Genomic DNA, 19,336 nt, shown 5'->3' on the forward strand with positions numbered 1-19,336 from the left:
ATTTTAGGTACGAGAGTAACAGCTCCTCTAACTATTTTCCTCTAGAACTACATACAACTACAAAAAACATCGCTAAAAAATACAAATAAGCAATATTTGTAGCTCTGTCTGTATTCTTTTATCGTTTTAACTTCAACTATTTATTTTCTTATGGTCAGTAACATTTTGACATTTTTTTTTCCAAATTTCTAAATTTAGCTGCAACATATATCATTGAATAGTTTTATGGAAGTTTTACAGCGATTGGGAAAAAATCCAGTAAAGACTCAAAGAAAACAGCGAGAACTATTCGAAAATAAAGAACAACTGTTCCTCAGCTTAGTTTTACTACTTTGTGCGCTCCGTTGGGAATATCCTGACCTATTGGGAAAAAGGGGCTAAAATTTGAAATTTTCACCTGTCACCAATTAGTTTCAAATAATCCTTAGTGAAATTTGAATCTACAGATTGTTATGACAAGAAGGATGAGTAGTTTCTGGAATTTTAATAATAATTATAATAATAATAAATGTAAAATAAACAATTAAATAAAATAATAGTATAAAATAAATAAATAATAAATAAATAAAATAATAAATGAATAATATAATAATATAATAGAGAATAAATTATAAATATAAATGAAATAATAACAATAAAAATCCGTTACGTTAATTTGGACTCCTGGGAAATGAACAGAATTTTTTTCAAACGTTTCATTGTTTTTAATTTCCTGAAATATTGCATATGCATATGAAATATTGAAAGATAGAAAGCTAAAACATACAAAAAACTAAAAAAAAACAACAAAAAAAGCAACAACACCTAAAAAAACTGAACGTCGCCTGTATATTATTTTCTGGCTTTTTTTCCACTAATTGCAGGAACCCTATACATACATATATTGTTTATTTGTCAGCAACAAAATAAAGCTTTTACGTCAATCAAGCAGCTGCCTTCCCGCTGCATCCCTCATCATTTACGTCATTTCCTCATTAATCATTCGAATACTCATTACACAATGGTGGGTTCGTGAGAATTCTCATAGTAATAATGACCATCTCTATTACTATTACTCACGCGTACGTTAATCGTATAGTGAGAGTAGATCACACTGCTCCGCCTTTCTCGTTAATCCTTTCGTTAAGGTCAAGAGTTAAGGCTAACCTCAAACCTTCTGGACTTCTTTTTTTCAAACTAATCACACCTGTGGTTCTTAGTAAAAACACGTTTTTTCGGTCATTTTTATTTTTTTCACTAAAAATTTAAATTAATTGCGGACTGTCGTTAATTGAAATTTAAATCTTCCTCATATTTTCATAACAAGATTTTTCCTGAAGATTTTTTTTGTAGTTTTGGCAAACACCCCGCCAAAATTCTGTTGCCGATGTTGTTAGATTCCAAGAAAATAGAAAAAAAACTCTTAATTTGCCTAGATCCACCTAATCGCATCGTAATTCCGGATTATCGGTTCATTACTGAGGGAAGAAATTGTTCCTTAGCGTAGATACTTTTTTCTTAAGAATTCATAGAAAAAAGATGAGCCCAGCTAATGTTCACACGGATTACGGTATGCCCAACTTCTCGGACAGCATAGAGGATATCCGAGGGGGGTCGTAATAAGTCTAAAGCTACTAAAGATCCCATCTAAGGCCAGTCCTCCCCAAGGTTGAGGGAGCTGTCACAATTTTCATAAATATTCTCATTAATTATTCCTAGGGATCATTTATTGCCAGTAGATAACCGATCGAATTGTTCGGGAAAGTATTCGGATTCCCAAAGAGGACTTGGATCCTCGCAGATTATTTTAAAAAACAAAAACATGAATGAATAAACTTCTGAGGAGTGAAAAAAGGAAATGAAAAAAATGAGCTTTTGAATCGTTTTTTTTTCTTTTTTGCTCGGAATTCCAACATTTCCGCTAAAATTTGAAGATCCACGACCTTGTTAGGAAGTGATGTATCCATCGTATTTACTTAGAAACTATTTATTTTCGAGGTGATGCTTAGTTCGTTTGAACTTTGTCCCAACACTGTTATGCCTCATTCATCCTAGAGGTACAGATAAGTTCATCCTGGGGCTGATATTCCACCTTTTTATATATTATATTATATTATATTATATTATATTTTTATGTATTTTTTATTTCCTAGTGAGCTCAGTTCCATCTTGCTCTCGTTTTATGCCACACCTACAGGTGTTTTCAAACAAATAAACAAATAAATAAATAAGTAAATAAATAAAACTAGCCGTTTCACTTCCTCGATCCTGAATATCATCGTTTAAGCAGTAGAATAACAAGTTGGCGCGTTGCCAGCTTGAGCTCGGCTCGACAAAAATTTCCTTTTATTTTCAATTTCACCTAGTTTTTACCAATTTTTTTCTAGGATAATTACCGATTTCAAGGCGGATTCTTCCTTACAGTAATCATCTGCGGTATTCCTGTCGTTTTTCCCTATGCTCACCTATGACACTCTCTACACTTCCTTGTTCCTCCTTTCCTCCAAGATAATCGGGAATTTTTCTGACTTCTTCCTCATGCAACGTAATTCCAATTTTTTCACATGGAGTTGTTGATTCCCTTAATTGTTGATTCTTCGATTGATCTTCGATTAAATTTCTTCGAATGACGGACCAGTTCAGGATCAAAACAGGTAGTACTGTAGTCAATGAAAGCCTGAAAAATCATTTTTCCGCCATCAAAATCATTCATAATCACTATGTCCCCTCGACGAATGAAAATTACCGTACCTTTATTGGAAGCGATTCAAATTTAGAATTACTGTGAATAAATATTTGTAAAATCTCACGAGTTCGTGGAAAGAAAAATTTATTTGTGGTTCCCTAGCATTTAATTATTTTTTTCAACTTCAATGTAACTGTTCTCTGAGCCCTTCGACCAATTTAAGCTTTGCTTGGCCAGGAGAAAAAACCTTAGTTCCTTCCTCAGCGGTCCCGCCCCTTCTTGACCGTATCTATTGTTTTTCTCGGTCTTGAATAACGTTAGTTACGTATATTAGAGTTCGCTTCAATTCCATTCATTTGTTCTCTCGTTTAAGAATACTGTAGCCGTGTGTGTGCGTCTATAACAAACAAAAAAAAAACTATACGTCACGTAATAATATAATCGTAAACAACGAAAGCATGAATATAAGACAAATGAGATTCTTTGGCTTAGGAGACGTCATCAGAAGGCAGAAATAAAATGTTAGCAACTCCCAATTTTTTATATTAGTTAAGTAATAAAACTAAATCTTTGGATATCCATGAAATTGGTAGGATTTCAGCTAAAAATCTTCTAATGATGACGTGGTTTTTCTATTCCCTATTATCCCTTTAAAAAATTCAAATCCTCTTTTTTAAGATTTTTTCTCTAGCCTTAATTATCCACTCGGCTGGGACATCATTGATTACCTCATCACAGTTGACATCAGGACATTATTATTATTATTATTATTATTATTATTATTATCACTTTTTAAATAATTTTAATAATTAGTATTTAATGATTATTTATTAATAACAATTTTAATATACATACATATTTATAATTTCTCATTCCAGAAAATGTTTTGAGAAAAGTAACAGGCTTTTGATCCTTAAGATTTTTTTAATAGGAAGGTAAAAAGTGTTTTTGAGAAGATCACACACAAATTTCTATCTCCGATTTTTTCCTCATTCCATTGGCCAATGTTGAAAAATTATAGCTATTTAAATCTATTGAAATTTTTGGAATTTCAACTTGGCATAGCTCTTTTTTCCTACAAATGCGTCTTCATGGAATTTGGGTACACATTTGCCTAAAATCTTGATAAAATCAAATATTCTAGCATAGAATTGCCATAATCCTTTCGTTACTGTTCATAATTTTTTTCCCTGTTACTGGAAATTTTTCACTTAATTATTAGTATTTTGATGAAGTAATTGGTGGAGAGCACTTTTTCAGAAAACATAATCTCACCGAACCACAATTTTTATTTTATTGTTATCTTTTTGTCGTCGAGAAAACGAAAAAAAAATAGAAAATAAAAATAAATAAAAGCGAAATCTCGTAGACGTACTCCTAGAAAGTATAGACCGAATCTTACTCAGCTTTCAAGATACGAAAACATTTTGAGAAAAAGAAAACATTAAAAAATTGTTTCCTAGAGAAAGAAGAAACTATAGATGGAGAAAAATAATTTTTCAGATTTTCAGATGTTTACTTCAACTTCATGAAATGTTTTGTTCTACGAGCATTCTGATCTATGAGCATCCAGATTAAGAAAGCTTAGCAGATGTAAATCTTCAAAATGTTTATGTTTATTGGTAGCAAAACGTAAAAAAAATGTTAATTAATGTTCTGCGCGCATTTGTTTTTCCTCTTCATTCATCAGCCGTGTAAGCTTATCGCCTAGGCAGGTGTTTTTCTAGTTGAATCCATGTTTTCCAATGTTTTCCATCTGTCTGAAATATAAGCCGTTACACCAATTCTAATTATAATCCGATATGAAATAACAATACTCATATTTTTTTCGTCCACACATATTTTTCGCGGCTGGTCTCTGCCTCCCACCTACCCCCCTCCCCCCTCCTTCCCCCGAGGCGGGTACTCAGCCAAAAATAGCTGGCATCCCGGCCCGTCCGTCATCGTAGCCGTGCGATTTGTATGCGACATGCGTACGATGTCGTCGTCGTCCTTGAATAATTCTGAGAACATTACCGATTATTCGATTATTTTTTTCAGCATGTTCTCTGGACGAAAAGTGAAATGGAATCATTTCGGGAAGAAATATGTGTTACGTATCAGCGACTATGAACTCGACTACGCTGATCTGTACGATGTGAGTTTTTTTTTTGTCGGATGAAAAATACTCTTCAAAAAAATTAAATATTCGAAATCATTTTAAAAAAACTCTCCGAAACCATCAAGAAAAACTTTTCAAAATTACTCAAAAAAACAGTACCAAATAGTGACGAATAATTAACAATAACTAATTTTTTTTTCCAAAATCTGAGTATATTCCCTAAATTGAACAAACATGTTACAAATAATAAATAAAAATAAATAACTGTAACAGGTAGTGGATAAGAATAAATAAGTAAAAAATAACAAATAAAATAAATAATAAATAAAAACAAATGATAAATAAAAATAGAACTTGTTGAGTTCTAAGCATACATAGTTTCTTGGCGAATCGAATAAACAAGCGACAATCCAAGTAAACAACAAGAAAAAGTGAAAAAAAAGATTCTGTTACTGTTCGATAACCACGGTAAATCAGCTACCGTTTCACTAAGGAAGAAAACCATGATTATCGAAGATAGACGTCTTCTTTAAGTAATATAGTCTCATCTGGATTGTTTCCAATTATCCTTAGGACCACCCTTGACTGACGTTTTCAGATGATTGCACATCATTGTTGCACAATCTCTAATGAACTAACCACTTTTTTTCCCACTTCTGAAGGAGTTATCAGATTTTCTGGAAGGAAATGAACTCGTTCAGAAGTGAAAACCACAAATAGTAGACAGTTTGGGGAAAAAATTGGTCAGAATTAAAATAAAATGAAAAAATACGTCAAAGGTGAAATCCCATTAACTTTTCCTAGTGATTTACAGAATTTTTTCCAAGGTAAATTTGCCTCAGATTTTTTAGGAAAAGTTATAGTAATTCTAGGACACTGCTACTGTTACTAATCCGCTCTTTTTTCAGGCTTTCATGAAAAAAGTTCACGAAGTGAGGCCTGATTTTGAGGGTGCGATCGCATATATTGATCAACACGGTAGACAGGTATGTTTACTTGTTTACTCCTCCCTCTTGTATCTGTTTACTGAAGCGGAAAATTTTTGGATACAAAAAAATTTCTAAGTAATAGAAAGTCAACAACTGACTGGTGCAAATATATTCTGTTTTTGATGACAAAGTTGAGGATAGCCACCAAAAAGTGATTTTTTTCGCCTCGCCAAAAATCCGTATCCATACTATGCATGGGTACTTCTCCTCGAACATTCGAACAATCGAACATTCGACTATTCGAGCAAGAAAACGAGGCTATCTGTGCATTTTTCTTGTCTAAAGACTTCTCATCAAAAATATTTGGTTTACAAGTATTTTCTCTGTAAAATAATACAATATAATAAGTAATAAGTAAAATTAATAAAATAATAATAAATATTTAATTTAATTAATTACTATAAAATAATATGGGAACGACACAAGGATGTAAGGTGAATGTTGATCATCAGAATATTACAGTAATGAATCCATTGATTGATTGATGATTGATCAACGAGCTCCCTCATTCCTCATCAGGGTTTTTTGGTCCAGTATACCTGATTGGAAAATCATCACACGCTTAGCTTTCCCACTCTATACGTCAATTTTTTCCGATTTTTCCGAATTCCACATGGATTTTTTCCGAGGATTCGGGAAACAGGAAGTCAAAAGAGCGATAGAGTGGCAAAGCGAACTTATTCATCATGTTGAATGATGTGACTGCTCTGGAATGTGTGTCGTGCAAGAACGTGGTCCTGACACGACTTGCACTTCGCTTTTTTTTCTGTAGGACATCGCCCCTTTTTTTTCTGGATGTAACGCATGTGAGAATACGTAAATGTATAGCAAACATGATACTGGGGACGTGCACCTGAGCACCTTAGAAGGGTTTGGACAGTAGAATGTACTTTCGCTGCTTTTTTTTTCAAGGAAACGTCGTTCCTATTTGAGTTTTCTGGATTTTTCTTTCTTTCTCCTTTCTTTCTTTCTCCTTTCTTTCTTTCTTCTTTCTTTCTTTCTTTCTTCTTTTTTTCTTTTTCTCTTTTCTTTCTTTTTTTCCAGAAGGCCCAGCGTTTAACTAAACTCAGCTTTACATATCCCTTTGCATGGTCGCTGTTAAATCATTGGAGACTAATTTCTGACCTGACTCTGATACCAGTGAGATGGGCCCCAGGGTCCCATACTTCCTACAAAATCTATCAAAAGTATTGTGAGAATCTTTGTATTCCGGAGTTTCCAGAATGAAAACGTCGAGATATGCTTCCGATTCCGATTAAATCGGAGAACAGTTTAACCTTGGAAATTTTTCTTTCACTAATTTTCTGTGGATCTGTGAATAATTAAGGCAATTAAAATTTGCGAAGCATTCCATCCCATGAATATATGCAAATTTTTGCAAATTAGTTTGAAATGAACCCTTAATTGCATTTAGAAAGAAGTTAAAGATCGAATCGAACAATTTTTATACTTCTCTCCAAAATTTCTGTCCCATTGCTGGTCGCGTTGCGACCGTAGCAGCGCGCTGTTGCGGCGTGTCCAGTTAGACGTGATCTCCACCACTTCACCGTCTCGTTTTTGGGCATAGCCTTGCGACAGTCGCAACGCGGAACGTAAAGGGACAAAAATTTTGGAAGCTACTATATCCAGACATATATTTTCTGTTTTAGGTAATTGTCAACAGTGACAAGGATCTCCGGGATGCTTTAAGCCAATCCAAGGTACGTATAGGATTTATCGATTTGCACCGATCATTTGGATCCCTGATGCGTCAAAATTTAGGGAAAACTAAAACTTCATACGACGTTAGCCGACGGCCAAGTGATGTCAGCGGCGGAAATCGCAGGACGACAAACACGTTCACATAGCGTGCCACCGGCGGTGGTACGTGAATTCTCGTCAATTTTGCTGTAATGCTTATTGACACACTATTTTCCGTCGCCTAATTATCCGTCACATTTGAATTTTCGGAAAAATAGTGCATTCCGCCTTATATGATTAATCCCGTGCCGTCACGACATTATTCTGCATTTTCCCTTATTGCCCTTATTCTCACACACACAAAATTCAGACGAATTAGCTCCGATCGTAAGTGGTTTAATTAGTGAGAGAAAAAAAACCCTTAGGCGCACTATTTTATAGGGACGCAGGGGAACGAGGTACTGTAGTGAAAATCCTCTAAAAAAATGCACAAAACTTCTCTCCTTAATCTTTCCGAGGCACGTAATCAAGAATGAGGTGAATACTACCGGTGGATTGCATGCTGGAATGCGTGAATTGCTAATGAAAATTTGGTAGTCATAATATTTATTTATTTATTTATTTATTTACTCCTCTCAATGGCGTGCGAAAAAGGGCGGAGAAAAAAGTGATAGGAAGAGGAGGAAAAAGAGTTCAGGAGTTAGTTCCGCGTAGGATTTTCCCCTGGGAAATTTGGCATCACAGCCACTGTGATGTGGTATAGCAAGGATTTCTTTTTTTTTTTGAAATTTTGAAAAATTACCCAAAACCTAAAGATTGCTACGAAAAAAAAATTAAACGTTGATCGAAGAAATTGTTCGAAAAAAATTCAAAATAACACCTCGAATAAAAAATAAGGAAAATTATACCCTGAACCGTTACCGCATAAGTTTTATTTTTGTTCGGGATGTTATCCGCTACAAAAAGGACAGCGCCGAGTCCCAGTGACAATAAATTTGGTGACGGTTTTGTGAATTTTTTTGACTCAGATAAAGTTTGTCTCTTTTATTTCCTGCTCCTTTTCTGCTGAAGCATAGGCGTATGTGAGTAAATAAGTAAATAAACAAATAAATAAATGAGTAAACAAACAAATAAATAAACAAGTTGCGCGAAGCTGACAGCGTTTTTTTGTTGATCTCCCGACTCCCTCATATCTCATCACCGATGACTTTGAAGCGTGCCTCGAACGTGACCGGCGTAGGTAAACGTGCGACGCATGACTTCTACATCCTTAATAATTTATTATAACTCTTAAGCCTAGCTCTAAGCGTTAAAAATTTTTTCCTTAGGCATGTGAGCATTAGAGGAAGTACTTCTGATTCCTAGAGAAATACACCTTGCGTTTGCCCAATCCAGAAAACGTCTAGAAAGAAAGACATTCCCCGGTTTTTCTCCTCTTCTCGGAGATTTTTCGGCAACATTTCTTTCTCTCTGTTCTTTCCAGGGATTTATATTCTTAGGAGTTATTGAGAACTGCTCATGGAAGAGGGAAAATATCCTGGTTAGAAAACCTCCACTCAGATTATATCCTAGAAAATTGTCCGGCAAGGGGTTTTCTAGGAAAATTTTTTGTCTGCGATCCATGTACTATGAAAATTTATTTGATAACCATAAGAATATTTAGTAATATACAATACACATTAATATATAGAACAGTGATAGATAGAAAAGTTAATAATATAATAATGTAGAACAATAATATCCAATTCAATATATCAATATTTAAGATTATAGTGGTCTTAGAAATCGCCAGTCGCGCAGCATTTTCTATTTTTAGCGTGCGCTTAAGCTTAAAAGCGTCACCCCACGAATCTGAAGTGGTACGGATTTCAGGTGGAATATTCGTATACGGGATAGTAGGTTATAGAGAGGGTGCGATTCCGTTTATTTCTTCCTAATTGCCGTAAAAAAACGGCCCGGAAGATGCGGCGCGTGCGCAAGGCTGGCGCGCTCCAATCGAACTCGTTGTAGAAAATAGCGCAGAAAACCGGGACGCTCGATGCCGCATCTTCCGGGCCGTTTTCCACGGCAATTAGGAAGAAATGGACGGAATCACCTTTCTTTCCATAATCTACGATCCTGTGTACGAATACTCCACCTGAAATCCGTACCACCACAGATTCGTGGGGTGATGCCTTTAAATTTATATTTGACTTATTTTTAAAAATCAGAAAAATTATCGCATCTTGTTTATTGCTTATTTATTTCCATTTATATGTTAATATTAACTTATTTACTTACTTTAAAACTCCAGCAAAATTACCGAAAAAAAATAATTTATCCTACACCGGTTAAACGTATGTCATTCCAAGTAAATTGTACATGGATTTGACCCTTCTATTCACTAACGTTTTTTTTAATTTTTTTTTTCGCTTGAAGGCTAGGAATTGTAGTTGTCCTTACAGATATTTAAATTCTCGAGTCATCAACGCTGAGGAAAATTTTCGAATTTCTTCTAACTTTATGAAATTATTAAAATTAAAACTGAAATTCCGTTTCCGTTCTTTTATAGATCAGCTAAAATCAAAAAACAGCGAGAAGCCACAAAAAATAACTTGTCTTTCCCCCTTTAAAATTATCCTCCCAGAGTAGGAGGTGAGAACGGGGCGAAGATTAACGGTTCCCGGTAAATTACTAATTCCATGGTTCACCCTGAGAAGCAAAACAGGTGTTTTCTCTTGAACTTAAGAAAACGTGGGAAAGATACGAGAGAAACACGTTTCTCGTTAAATTTCCGGATGAGCGGTGGGAATTGTAGTCGATCGAACTTCTCGGACGTGTGAAAACGTTGGGAAAAATGTATTAGTGTATACAAGGGCCTAATACAACTGCGTTTTATTTTTAGCTAAATATTTGTAGCGAAAATATTTTTGAAACGTAACTTCGAAGGATTTAAAGATAGAAAGGGAAGCGGAACGATGAGGAAAAGGGAAAAAGGAAGGAAAACTTGGAAGAGAATAGAGGATGAAATAGATGAAAGTGTTTTTTTTCTAAACGAAATAAAAAAATTAAATAAAATTACGTGAAATTAATTAATTCTGATAAATATGGAGTACTAAATAAAATAAATTATATTCTCCCAACTACCTCATTTCAGGATCGAGGCTATCACTCATATCCACCGGCGAACTCTCGTTCTCCTTCATCAATGGACTCTGCTCCACCGACATACCGTAACCGAACCGTTTCACCTCCACCCGCTCCGGTGACCACCTATCAAAAACCACCACCGCTTAGTCCCGGCTCTTATGCCGGATACCAGGTTCGGAACGCTTTAAGGATTCTGGAAAATTTTCTCCTCAGCTCCGGATAACTCGTCCCGTCATGAATCATAATTTTCTTGTATGGAAAATGATCGTTAATCCTATGGGTGTCATCAATTTAATCGGCTTTCTTTCTTCGGAACACGATGCTATTTGCTCGCATCCGTCATTTTGATGGATCGCTGCTGCGGCGGCGTCGATCGTAGACCAAAGAAATTTGACTCAAAAATGAAAGAACATAACACTCCGGAGCCTCTGCAAATCCAACAAAATTTATGACGTAATAAAGAGGATTTTGCAGAAAATTCTCCCGGAAAACTTTGTTTCGATGGTAAAAATGGTGGAAATCCATGAGTAGAGCCTAGAAAAAAATCTTAAAATTAATGAGGAGAATTGGAAATTGAGAAAATTATGAGAGAAAAATGTCCGTTTTGTTTCAGATCCCACCACCACCTGGTTACGGTTATAAATATACTACCTATGGACCTACCTACTCACAGAACCTCCTCTACGGTATGCCTCCACATAGTGGAATGTTGTTGAGGTGAGCGGAGAACCCCAGTCACCAAATATTTTTGGCAAATTTTCCAATTTTCCGATTTTTTCTTGATCTATTGATCGATTCAGATTCCTGGCCAGTCCATTCCCATTCGGTTATCATCGGAATTTCGTCGGCCCCAACAAATATCATCAATTTGGCTCATGGGGTGGATACAAATACTATTCGCCAGGATGGGGACCAGTTTGGTGATGCTCCTCCGGGATTCCTCCGGCTTTTTCTCTGTTAAAGAGGAATTCAATGTATTATAACTGGTTTATTTCTGAGGTGTCTTCTCATGTACTCGTATTGATTTTTTTTTGTAAAAAAATAGTAGATAAACTATGTATAGTGGAAAATTTACAGTCGACAGCTCTTTTTTTTCAGTCACTTCGCAATCGAAGTTCTTTTTTTCCTCTGTATTGATGTGATCAAAATGTTCTATATTATCATTGCTTGAGAAGTATACTTACCTGAATTGTAAATAAATTTTTTTAAAATAATTTTCTGACAGTATGCTGTTTATACTCAGAGGATATCCCCATTCTAGTAGCTGTTTGGAGAAAATTCTAGTACAGTAAATACAGTAACCGATGCTTTTGTTCTGGATAGGAGATCCGGAAGCTGCGTGTGTTCACAGCAATGCCGAAGCCATCAACCACTAATACACAGAACTATTCGGAAATGAGCTTTTTTTCCAGAAAAAGAAAACGGTTCCCGAAATCAGGTGAGTAGTTTCAAAATCTACGGCTTCAAAATTCAAAAAACAAAAAAAAATTCGAATTCAAAAAGGCTACTGCTTCAAAATCCAAGTATGCAACTCTTTTAGAAAAATCAATATTTATTGCAAAAATCTATCAGCGACAATTATATTTCTATCTTAAAATGATTTCTGTTTCAAAAAAAGGAAACATATATCTATCATTTTTTCCGTCACTAAAAATCCCTATAATTTTAGCTTTAAAATTGAAGATTTCTTATAGCGGTAGCGTACAAAAGGGGATCAGGAAATATAACGAAAATAGAAGAAAACCTGGAAAAAGTTCTTTCCTCCTGGTGGCGATCCACGCATTTCTAGCACTTTTAGCAACAAAAGGATAGTCACCCGAAGAGTACACCCTATGACTATTCATTCTGACATGTCTTCCTCGAATGTAACTTAGTAGATCCAGGAAATAATCTTTGGATTTCTTCTAAACCAAAAGAACAACGTATAAAGCCACATTCACCAGGAAGAGGAAGAAAATGTACTAAGGACACGTAAAATACAAAAAAAAGGATGAAAAATGGTGAAAAATGAGATGGTGGAAAAAGTTACGGTTTGTTTCCTCACGTAATACTGCCGCTGGTAAATTTAGCAAAACGGCTTTATGAAATATCAGAAAGATAGAGGAAAAAAGAAAAAGAAAGAAAAGAAAAGTAGAAAGTAGAAAAAGTACATTTTTAGATTTAAGATACCGTTTTCACGATAGAAAGGATACCGTGTTAATAAGGAAGGACATAGTGTACCACTAATTATCCTGGATTGACCTCCTCGAGTACAGAGCTCTGCGGGATGTGGAGAATAATCATTGGATTTTTTTCAAATAAAAATCTTAATAAATTTCTTTCTTTTCTAATTACTTTCTTAAAATCAAAAGAACAAATTGTTGAAGTCTCGCTGACATTTTCTACTTTTTTTTTGAACTAAATGAAACAGGGGAAGGGGGTGGGGGGGGCGGTTTGATTGTCATCTATGCTCCCAGATTTCTCGAATTCTTCAGGATTAGCACAGGAGACGCGGATTAGGCTCCGAGAAAAAAAAAGCGATAATCATTGCTAAGGGTGATTTTCTCCGCTGAACTCTTGTATGTCGTTATATCTGCACATCACACTACGCTGAACTGTTGTACTTGTCCAGTAATCCAGAAAACTCCACAATGGATTCCATAGAAGGTCAAGCAATTTGTGTGTGGGTGAAAAAAAACATAGTATGACCGATATCGGACATCGGTAGCCTTCCCATTATCCGTGATTAATGGATACTGTGTGGAACGTAACGACGTACTCATCTTTTCTTATCAGTAACGGTAAATCATTATTTCATTCCATTCATTCTTTCCATACACACACAAAAAAAAATCTGTTCCTTTTCCAATTACATACAATTCTGACCAATTTGTGTTATTGTGATTTCCTGGGCTCCGTTTCGTCGTCAATTTCGTTCTTCCACTCGGGACCTACACTACTATACGGTTTCTCAAGTAATTTAGTACATTTCAAAATTATTTCAACTATTTCACGTCTCATTCCTAGCCAGACGGAGAGTTTTAGCGTAAAATTTTTGTTTCATTAATTTTTCATGGATCCGTGACTGATTAATTAGAGGCATTAATTAGGTGGAGTAATTATTAATGAATAATTAAGGGCAATTATTATTAATTAAAATGGATGAAGCATTCTATCCTATAAATATGTCTAAAAAAATTTAATTAATGAATTTAAAATTTGATTTTATAAATTTTTGTTAATCATGCAATAATTAAATGACATTCCATTTCATTCTATTTATTTAATTAATTCACATGTCTTGATGTTGTAGAAAAAAAGTAATTACTTTTCTCTAGGGTAATAATTTATGGAAAAAAATGAAAAATCCGGGAAAATTTATAAGTGATGATCGGTGGGAATAAGTGTTTATTTTAAATGTTCTTCTTTTTTTCCACACTTTATTCATGTTGCTTTGAATGATCGAATTTTCGAGTATTTTCGTTTTCACCTGTGAAATATTGAAATATTTTGCTGCCTTCAGATATCGTGTACTGTTACTTAAGCGACTTAGTAGTAAATATTTACTTAAATTGCTTTCTTAATAGTTGAAAAACCATAACATATAAATAAAACATATAAGACATATAAATGTAAAAAATGTTTAGTTTCACAAGTCGGTCAGATAGTTCTTGCATAAATCAGGTCAATCCAGCCGTACTGCAGCACTATATATATTTTATTTTTTCTTCTCCTTTTTTTTAAAATTCTTCTTATTTTTTGAAAACTAAGGCAAGGAAAAGTCCATTTTAGCCTAAAATGTACGCAACTGTTTTTTTTTTGCGACCCATTTTCACTGTTCTGGTGAAATTTTCAATGTCTCTTCTCCATAATTCACTTGTCAGTGGCGTATTCGTACGATACCATTCAAAAAACTAGAAGTTGGATAGATTTTTAATGGGATTAAGAAAAATCATTTTGTTATGTTCTATTTGTAGTATGAGCACCATTAAAATGCAAAAAAGAAATGTTGGTGTTTTAAAAAATATCTCTCATACCTACCTTGCGGCTTCTTAGGTGAGTTGAGCTCAGCTAAGAAGCTGCAAGGTAGGTTTTGAAATGTGAATGTAAATAAAAACAAAAATAATATATAATAAAGAGCCTCACGAATATTCAATTATCAAGCCGTTTGGCTGCTCTTCTATGTATACTGTAAGGTGTCCTGAGTGTTGGACACGTTTTTTTCGCAGTACGGTAGCACTCCTCATTTATGTAATATGCTATGTATTTTGAATTAGAGTTTACATCCATTCTATTTTCCATTTTCTCACGAAACATCTATATATATATATATATATATATATATATTAAAATTAATAAATAAATAAAACTGAATTAATAAATCAATCTGTCAATTTTATCAGACAGAAGTTGAAAAGTTAATAGTTTTAATTTACTTTAATGTAAATAGAAGTAGTGCCCACGTTCGGCTCTCCTTGAATCTTAGCTAAATTGTCGGGGACTCGTAGACTCGACCAACTTTTGCACGGATTTTCATTTTCCTGGAATTTTCCAAGCTCTGACGAATGAGATAACACCGAAACATTACCAGTTAAAGTCATAGTCATCCTACGAATCTGGGATGGTGCGGGTTTCAGGTGGAGTATTCGTACACAGGATCGTAGATTATGGAGAGAGGGGTGATTCCGTCCATTTCTTCCTAATCGCCGTAAAAAACGGCACGGAAGACGCGGTGCGTGCACAAGGCTGGCGCGCTCCAATCGAACTCTTTGTAGAAAATAATGCGTCGGAATGCTCGAAGCCGTATCTTTCGGGCCGTTTTCTACGGGAATTAGTAAGAAATGAACGGAATCACCCTTCTCTCAATAATCTACGATCCCGTATTACGAATACTCCAACGGAAATCCGTACCACTCCAGATTCGTAGGGTGATGCCTTTAAATAGTTGATAAAGAAGATCAATATCAATCCTGGGTACAAGTCAAGTAAATAGAAGTATTGTTATTATAATAATATTATAATATTATAAAATATTATTATATCAAGAAAATAGAAGTTTATGGTGCTCTGGCAAGGTTCTCAGCTGAGCTTTGTCCTAACTAGCTTTGTTCTAGTGAACGTTCAGAAAAAAAAATGATGTGGTTAAGTTATTGAGACTCGTGGATTCCCACGCCAATGTTTTCGTATTTTATGGATATTAAAATGTTCAAGAATGACTCTCGAGTGACTCAGAAAACGTTTCCTAAGCAGGAATAATTGTTGTAATTCATTTTAAAGCTTTATTTTAAAAAAATAAAATACTATGCGTTTTTTTCTTCGTCTCGCAATTGAACACATTTGTGATGGGTTGGAATCATAGTTGTTTCCGTGCTCTTTAGTTTAATTTGTCATTTCTGCCCGAATAGTTTTTTTTTTGTAATTAAAAGTAATTTTTGTGATTTTGTTTTAGTTCTTTTTTTTCCTGAAAAAGAAACTATGTATCTGATTAGGTGGAACTAGAAAAAAAAATGAAAGAGTACATATCAAAAGTACAATGTTCGACATCTAAGCTAAGTATCAAAATTTTTCTAGAGATTCTTGTCTCCGGTTTTCGGAATTTGAGTTTTTTTTTCTGAATAAAAGGTTCTCGAACGGAACTTTGAACAGCACCTCGTTTTCTCTTGTTTTAGACATAGTCACTCATATTTTGGCAATCATATTATATTTTTATATATCATATTTTTATTTATTTGGTAACATTACAATTTTTGTGATAGTATGTGCATGTTTTGGTGAATTATGAGTGATGTTTTCCTTTCTGTTGAAGAAAAACTTCGTCATTTTCTTTGGAAACAAAAAAAAAAACAAAAAAATGGAAACAAAAAATAATTCCACCTCTTATTTACACGTTTCTAATCAAATCACACATAAGCATTATTTTTGGGAAATGATCTTTATCTTCATGATTCAATGACAATTCTTTTTGCTGAACAATTAATTAACTAATTGGTAGTAATTAGTAGGTGACTAATTAAACTTAGAGAAGCGTTTTTAGATGAAGCCGAGCATCGAGCAGCTGAGAAGTGAAACAAGCGAAGAAAAATGCGCTATGAGCGTAGAAATAAGGGCTTAGAACCGGAATGAGAAAGAAATTCCAGTTCTCGCAAAGCTCTAAAGTCTCGTTCATACTATGTCGCTTTCGAACGACGCATATTTTATGCGCATGATGGATATCGATTGGATGGGAGAAACATTCTTGATTTATCGGTGAATTTTGACTTTTTTTTTAATGAACCTGATGGCCTAATAAATATACCTTAAGTGGAACTAAAATTTTTGCAAAGTCCTTCCCAGTACAAACCGCCACATTCTTTTTTTTTTGAACTTTTTCATTCACGGTTTTTTTTTTTTTTTTTTTTTTTTTTTTTTTTTTTTTTAATTTTTTCCTTTCCGAAACTTTTCCCTCTTTTTTTCTTTTCCCCCCAACGTTCATATTTATTTCATAAACAAACATTTCAAGTTCAGAGTTTTCATGCCAATCCACGCGAAATTCATGCGAGTTTTTATGAAGGAGTCGGAAACATCTCGTTACGAAAAAAAGAGATGTCAACAATTTTTCACATTTTTTATTCATTCATGTAATTTTCTAATAATTTTTACAAGCATATCACCATTACAACTTCCTCCATCAACTGGCATGGAAAGTGCTTATCCTGAATTTGTTTGGAATACGATTACAATAAACTATTTAGGTCTTCACATGATTTTAGATTAATTTCTTGTCTTTCAAAAATCAAAAATGGAAGATTTGGGAATTAGTGAGCATTAAATTGAATTTTTCTCACAAATATGATGCATTGAAAAATTTGCTAACTTGTCTAAAAGTATTACAAATTTTAATTTATTTTTTTTGTTCACGTTGGATCAAAAAAGTTTAAAAAGGTTAAAAATCAATTAAAAAAGTTTACAATAGTCATCCACATTTTTTCTTAACATTTACACTTTTAGCACATAGGTTGTTCTACGAAATGGATAGTAGTGGATGTTACAATGGTTTTACAAGGATCCTAAAGTTTTTACGGGCAAGTTTGCACCACTATTCGTCTACAGTATGCTGAAATATTCACATGAAATGGTAAATGTAGGTAGATATCGCTCTACGTATGTAAAATTACCGAAAATAAATCGTATAATGTCGTATAAGCAGGTAAAAATTGTAATAAATAATTAAAATAATAGTAAATAAATAATAAATATTAGAGATTAAAATAAGATGGGAGACAACTACATATCTGTGGTGTTTATTATATCCAAGAAATTTATTTTTAGTTCTTTTTTAAACTGAAATGTGCTAAAAGTATAAATGTGAAGAAAAATTGTAGAAAATAAATATGTAGAAATGTAATGTAAATGTAAAAAATCTATTGGAAATTTTTCCTAACCGATTTCTAGCTTACAACAGCAAATAAGAGGTCCATCTGCTTCCTTTTAAGATCTTTTCTTGGATTCGGCTTTGGTCGAGAGAGAAAAAAAAACCCGATCTGAGGTATTCAGAAGTGAATGACCCTTGAACGCGAACTCATGGTCGATTTGAACTGAACGGAGCGGCTACAATAGCGTCTCTCCACGAACTCATTGAAACTCCGGTCCTCGTCGTCGTCCTCGTCGTCCTCGTCGTCCTCGTCGTCCTCGACGTCGTCTCAGTTCATCCGAGAGTTTGTTGATTTCGTGCGGGCGAACGAAAATTTCACTCTCATACTCCTCGCCGTCGTTGTCGTTGTGGTTGTCGTCACTTTCCCACCATCATCACCGTCATGTCGTCACTTTCCCTCCATTTCGTGTGTGTGTCTGTTTATTTACACTTTCCATTCACTTGACCGAATTTTTGAAACAACCGCGCGCGAGTCTAAACAGCACATGCACGTTCACATCTGGCGCTGCTTCCCCGAACGTCACGAATGAATGAGATGTCCAAAGTTGCCGCACAAACAAAACTCACTTTGTGTCAACCGATTAAGTTCACATGGCCTTTTCGTTTCGTTTGAAGGTCCGGGCGTAACGGATCCATGTGAACCTCATTCTCGACGTCGTCTCAGTTCATCCGAAACACACTCTCTTTCCTAACTGCTCTCCGCATCTTTTTTCCTGAAGTATACATAAAATTTCATCCACATAATGAATGAAGAAATTTCTAGAATAACATAAAATTTCATCCAAATAATGAAGAAATTTCTAGAATAAAGGAGAAATAAAATTTTTCAATTAATTCTGTAATTTCAGTAGTAGTTATACTTTTATATTTATGCGTTGCTTATAGTGTTATAATGTTTTTAAGAGATTCTCCAGAGAAATTTTCAATGAAAATAGATGATGAAATGAAAGCAAATGTAGTTGAATTTTGGATAAAAATATAAGAAATATATATTTAGGATGGGCTATGATATCTGGATCTCGAAGGTCTTATCGATATCTCCGAATCACTCCAGTTGAAAATGTCAAAGGAGATGATTGCAGATGCACTGAAAATCGAAAATCCTGTGATCAATTTTCCTGAAAAAGTTCAATATAACAAAGTTTTCCTTAATCCTGCTGTATATCCTTTTTTCTTCTTTTTTTTTTGAAGAAAGTAACGGTCTCTTTGATTTGAAAGTTTATTTAAATTTGTATTTTCTTCTCTTATAAAATTAGGCAGAAACAATCCAGGTAAATAAAATAATAAATAGGTCCAAATATTTAAATAGGTTTCACAATTTTTTAAAACACATAGAAAACCAGACGGATATTTTCTAGTTTTTTTCTCTATTGCGACGTTAC

General features: G+C 34.3%; 2 protein-coding genes across 3 annotated transcripts in view; both read left to right on the top strand.

Annotated features, from left to right (window-relative positions):
* The window catches only part of RB195_016051 (uncharacterized protein), a gene marked incomplete at both ends in the record, with an annotated part of 38,090 nt that extends 26,602 nt beyond the window's left edge, over positions 1-11,488 (top strand). For both annotated transcript variants that reach the window (XM_064207033.1, XM_064207032.1), the window contains 7 exons: positions 4,706-4,802; positions 5,675-5,752; positions 7,405-7,455; positions 7,517-7,618; positions 10,572-10,736; positions 11,178-11,281; positions 11,365-11,488. In XM_064207033.1, the coding sequence (XP_064062913.1) occupies positions 4,706-4,802; positions 5,675-5,752; positions 7,405-7,455; positions 7,517-7,618; positions 10,572-10,736; positions 11,178-11,281; positions 11,365-11,488 (721 nt within the window). The remainder of the gene's footprint in view (positions 1-4,705; positions 4,803-5,674; positions 5,753-7,404; positions 7,456-7,516; positions 7,619-10,571; positions 10,737-11,177; positions 11,282-11,364) is intronic.
* A 429-nt stretch (positions 11,489-11,917) lies between these two features.
* Positions 11,918-19,076, top strand: RB195_016053 (uncharacterized protein; the record flags this gene model as incomplete). The annotated part of the gene is made up of 2 exons (XM_064207035.1): positions 11,918-12,002; positions 18,952-19,076. 2 exons carry the CDS (start codon positions 11,918-11,920, stop codon positions 19,074-19,076), a joined length of 210 nt encoding a protein of 69 aa, XP_064062916.1.
* Between the last annotated feature and the right edge of the window lie 260 nt (positions 19,077-19,336).

This window comes from Necator americanus, chromosome V, assembly GCF_031761385.1.
Source record: "Necator americanus strain Aroian chromosome V, whole genome shotgun sequence".
Classification (NCBI taxonomy): domain Eukaryota; kingdom Metazoa; phylum Nematoda; class Chromadorea; order Rhabditida; family Ancylostomatidae; genus Necator; species Necator americanus.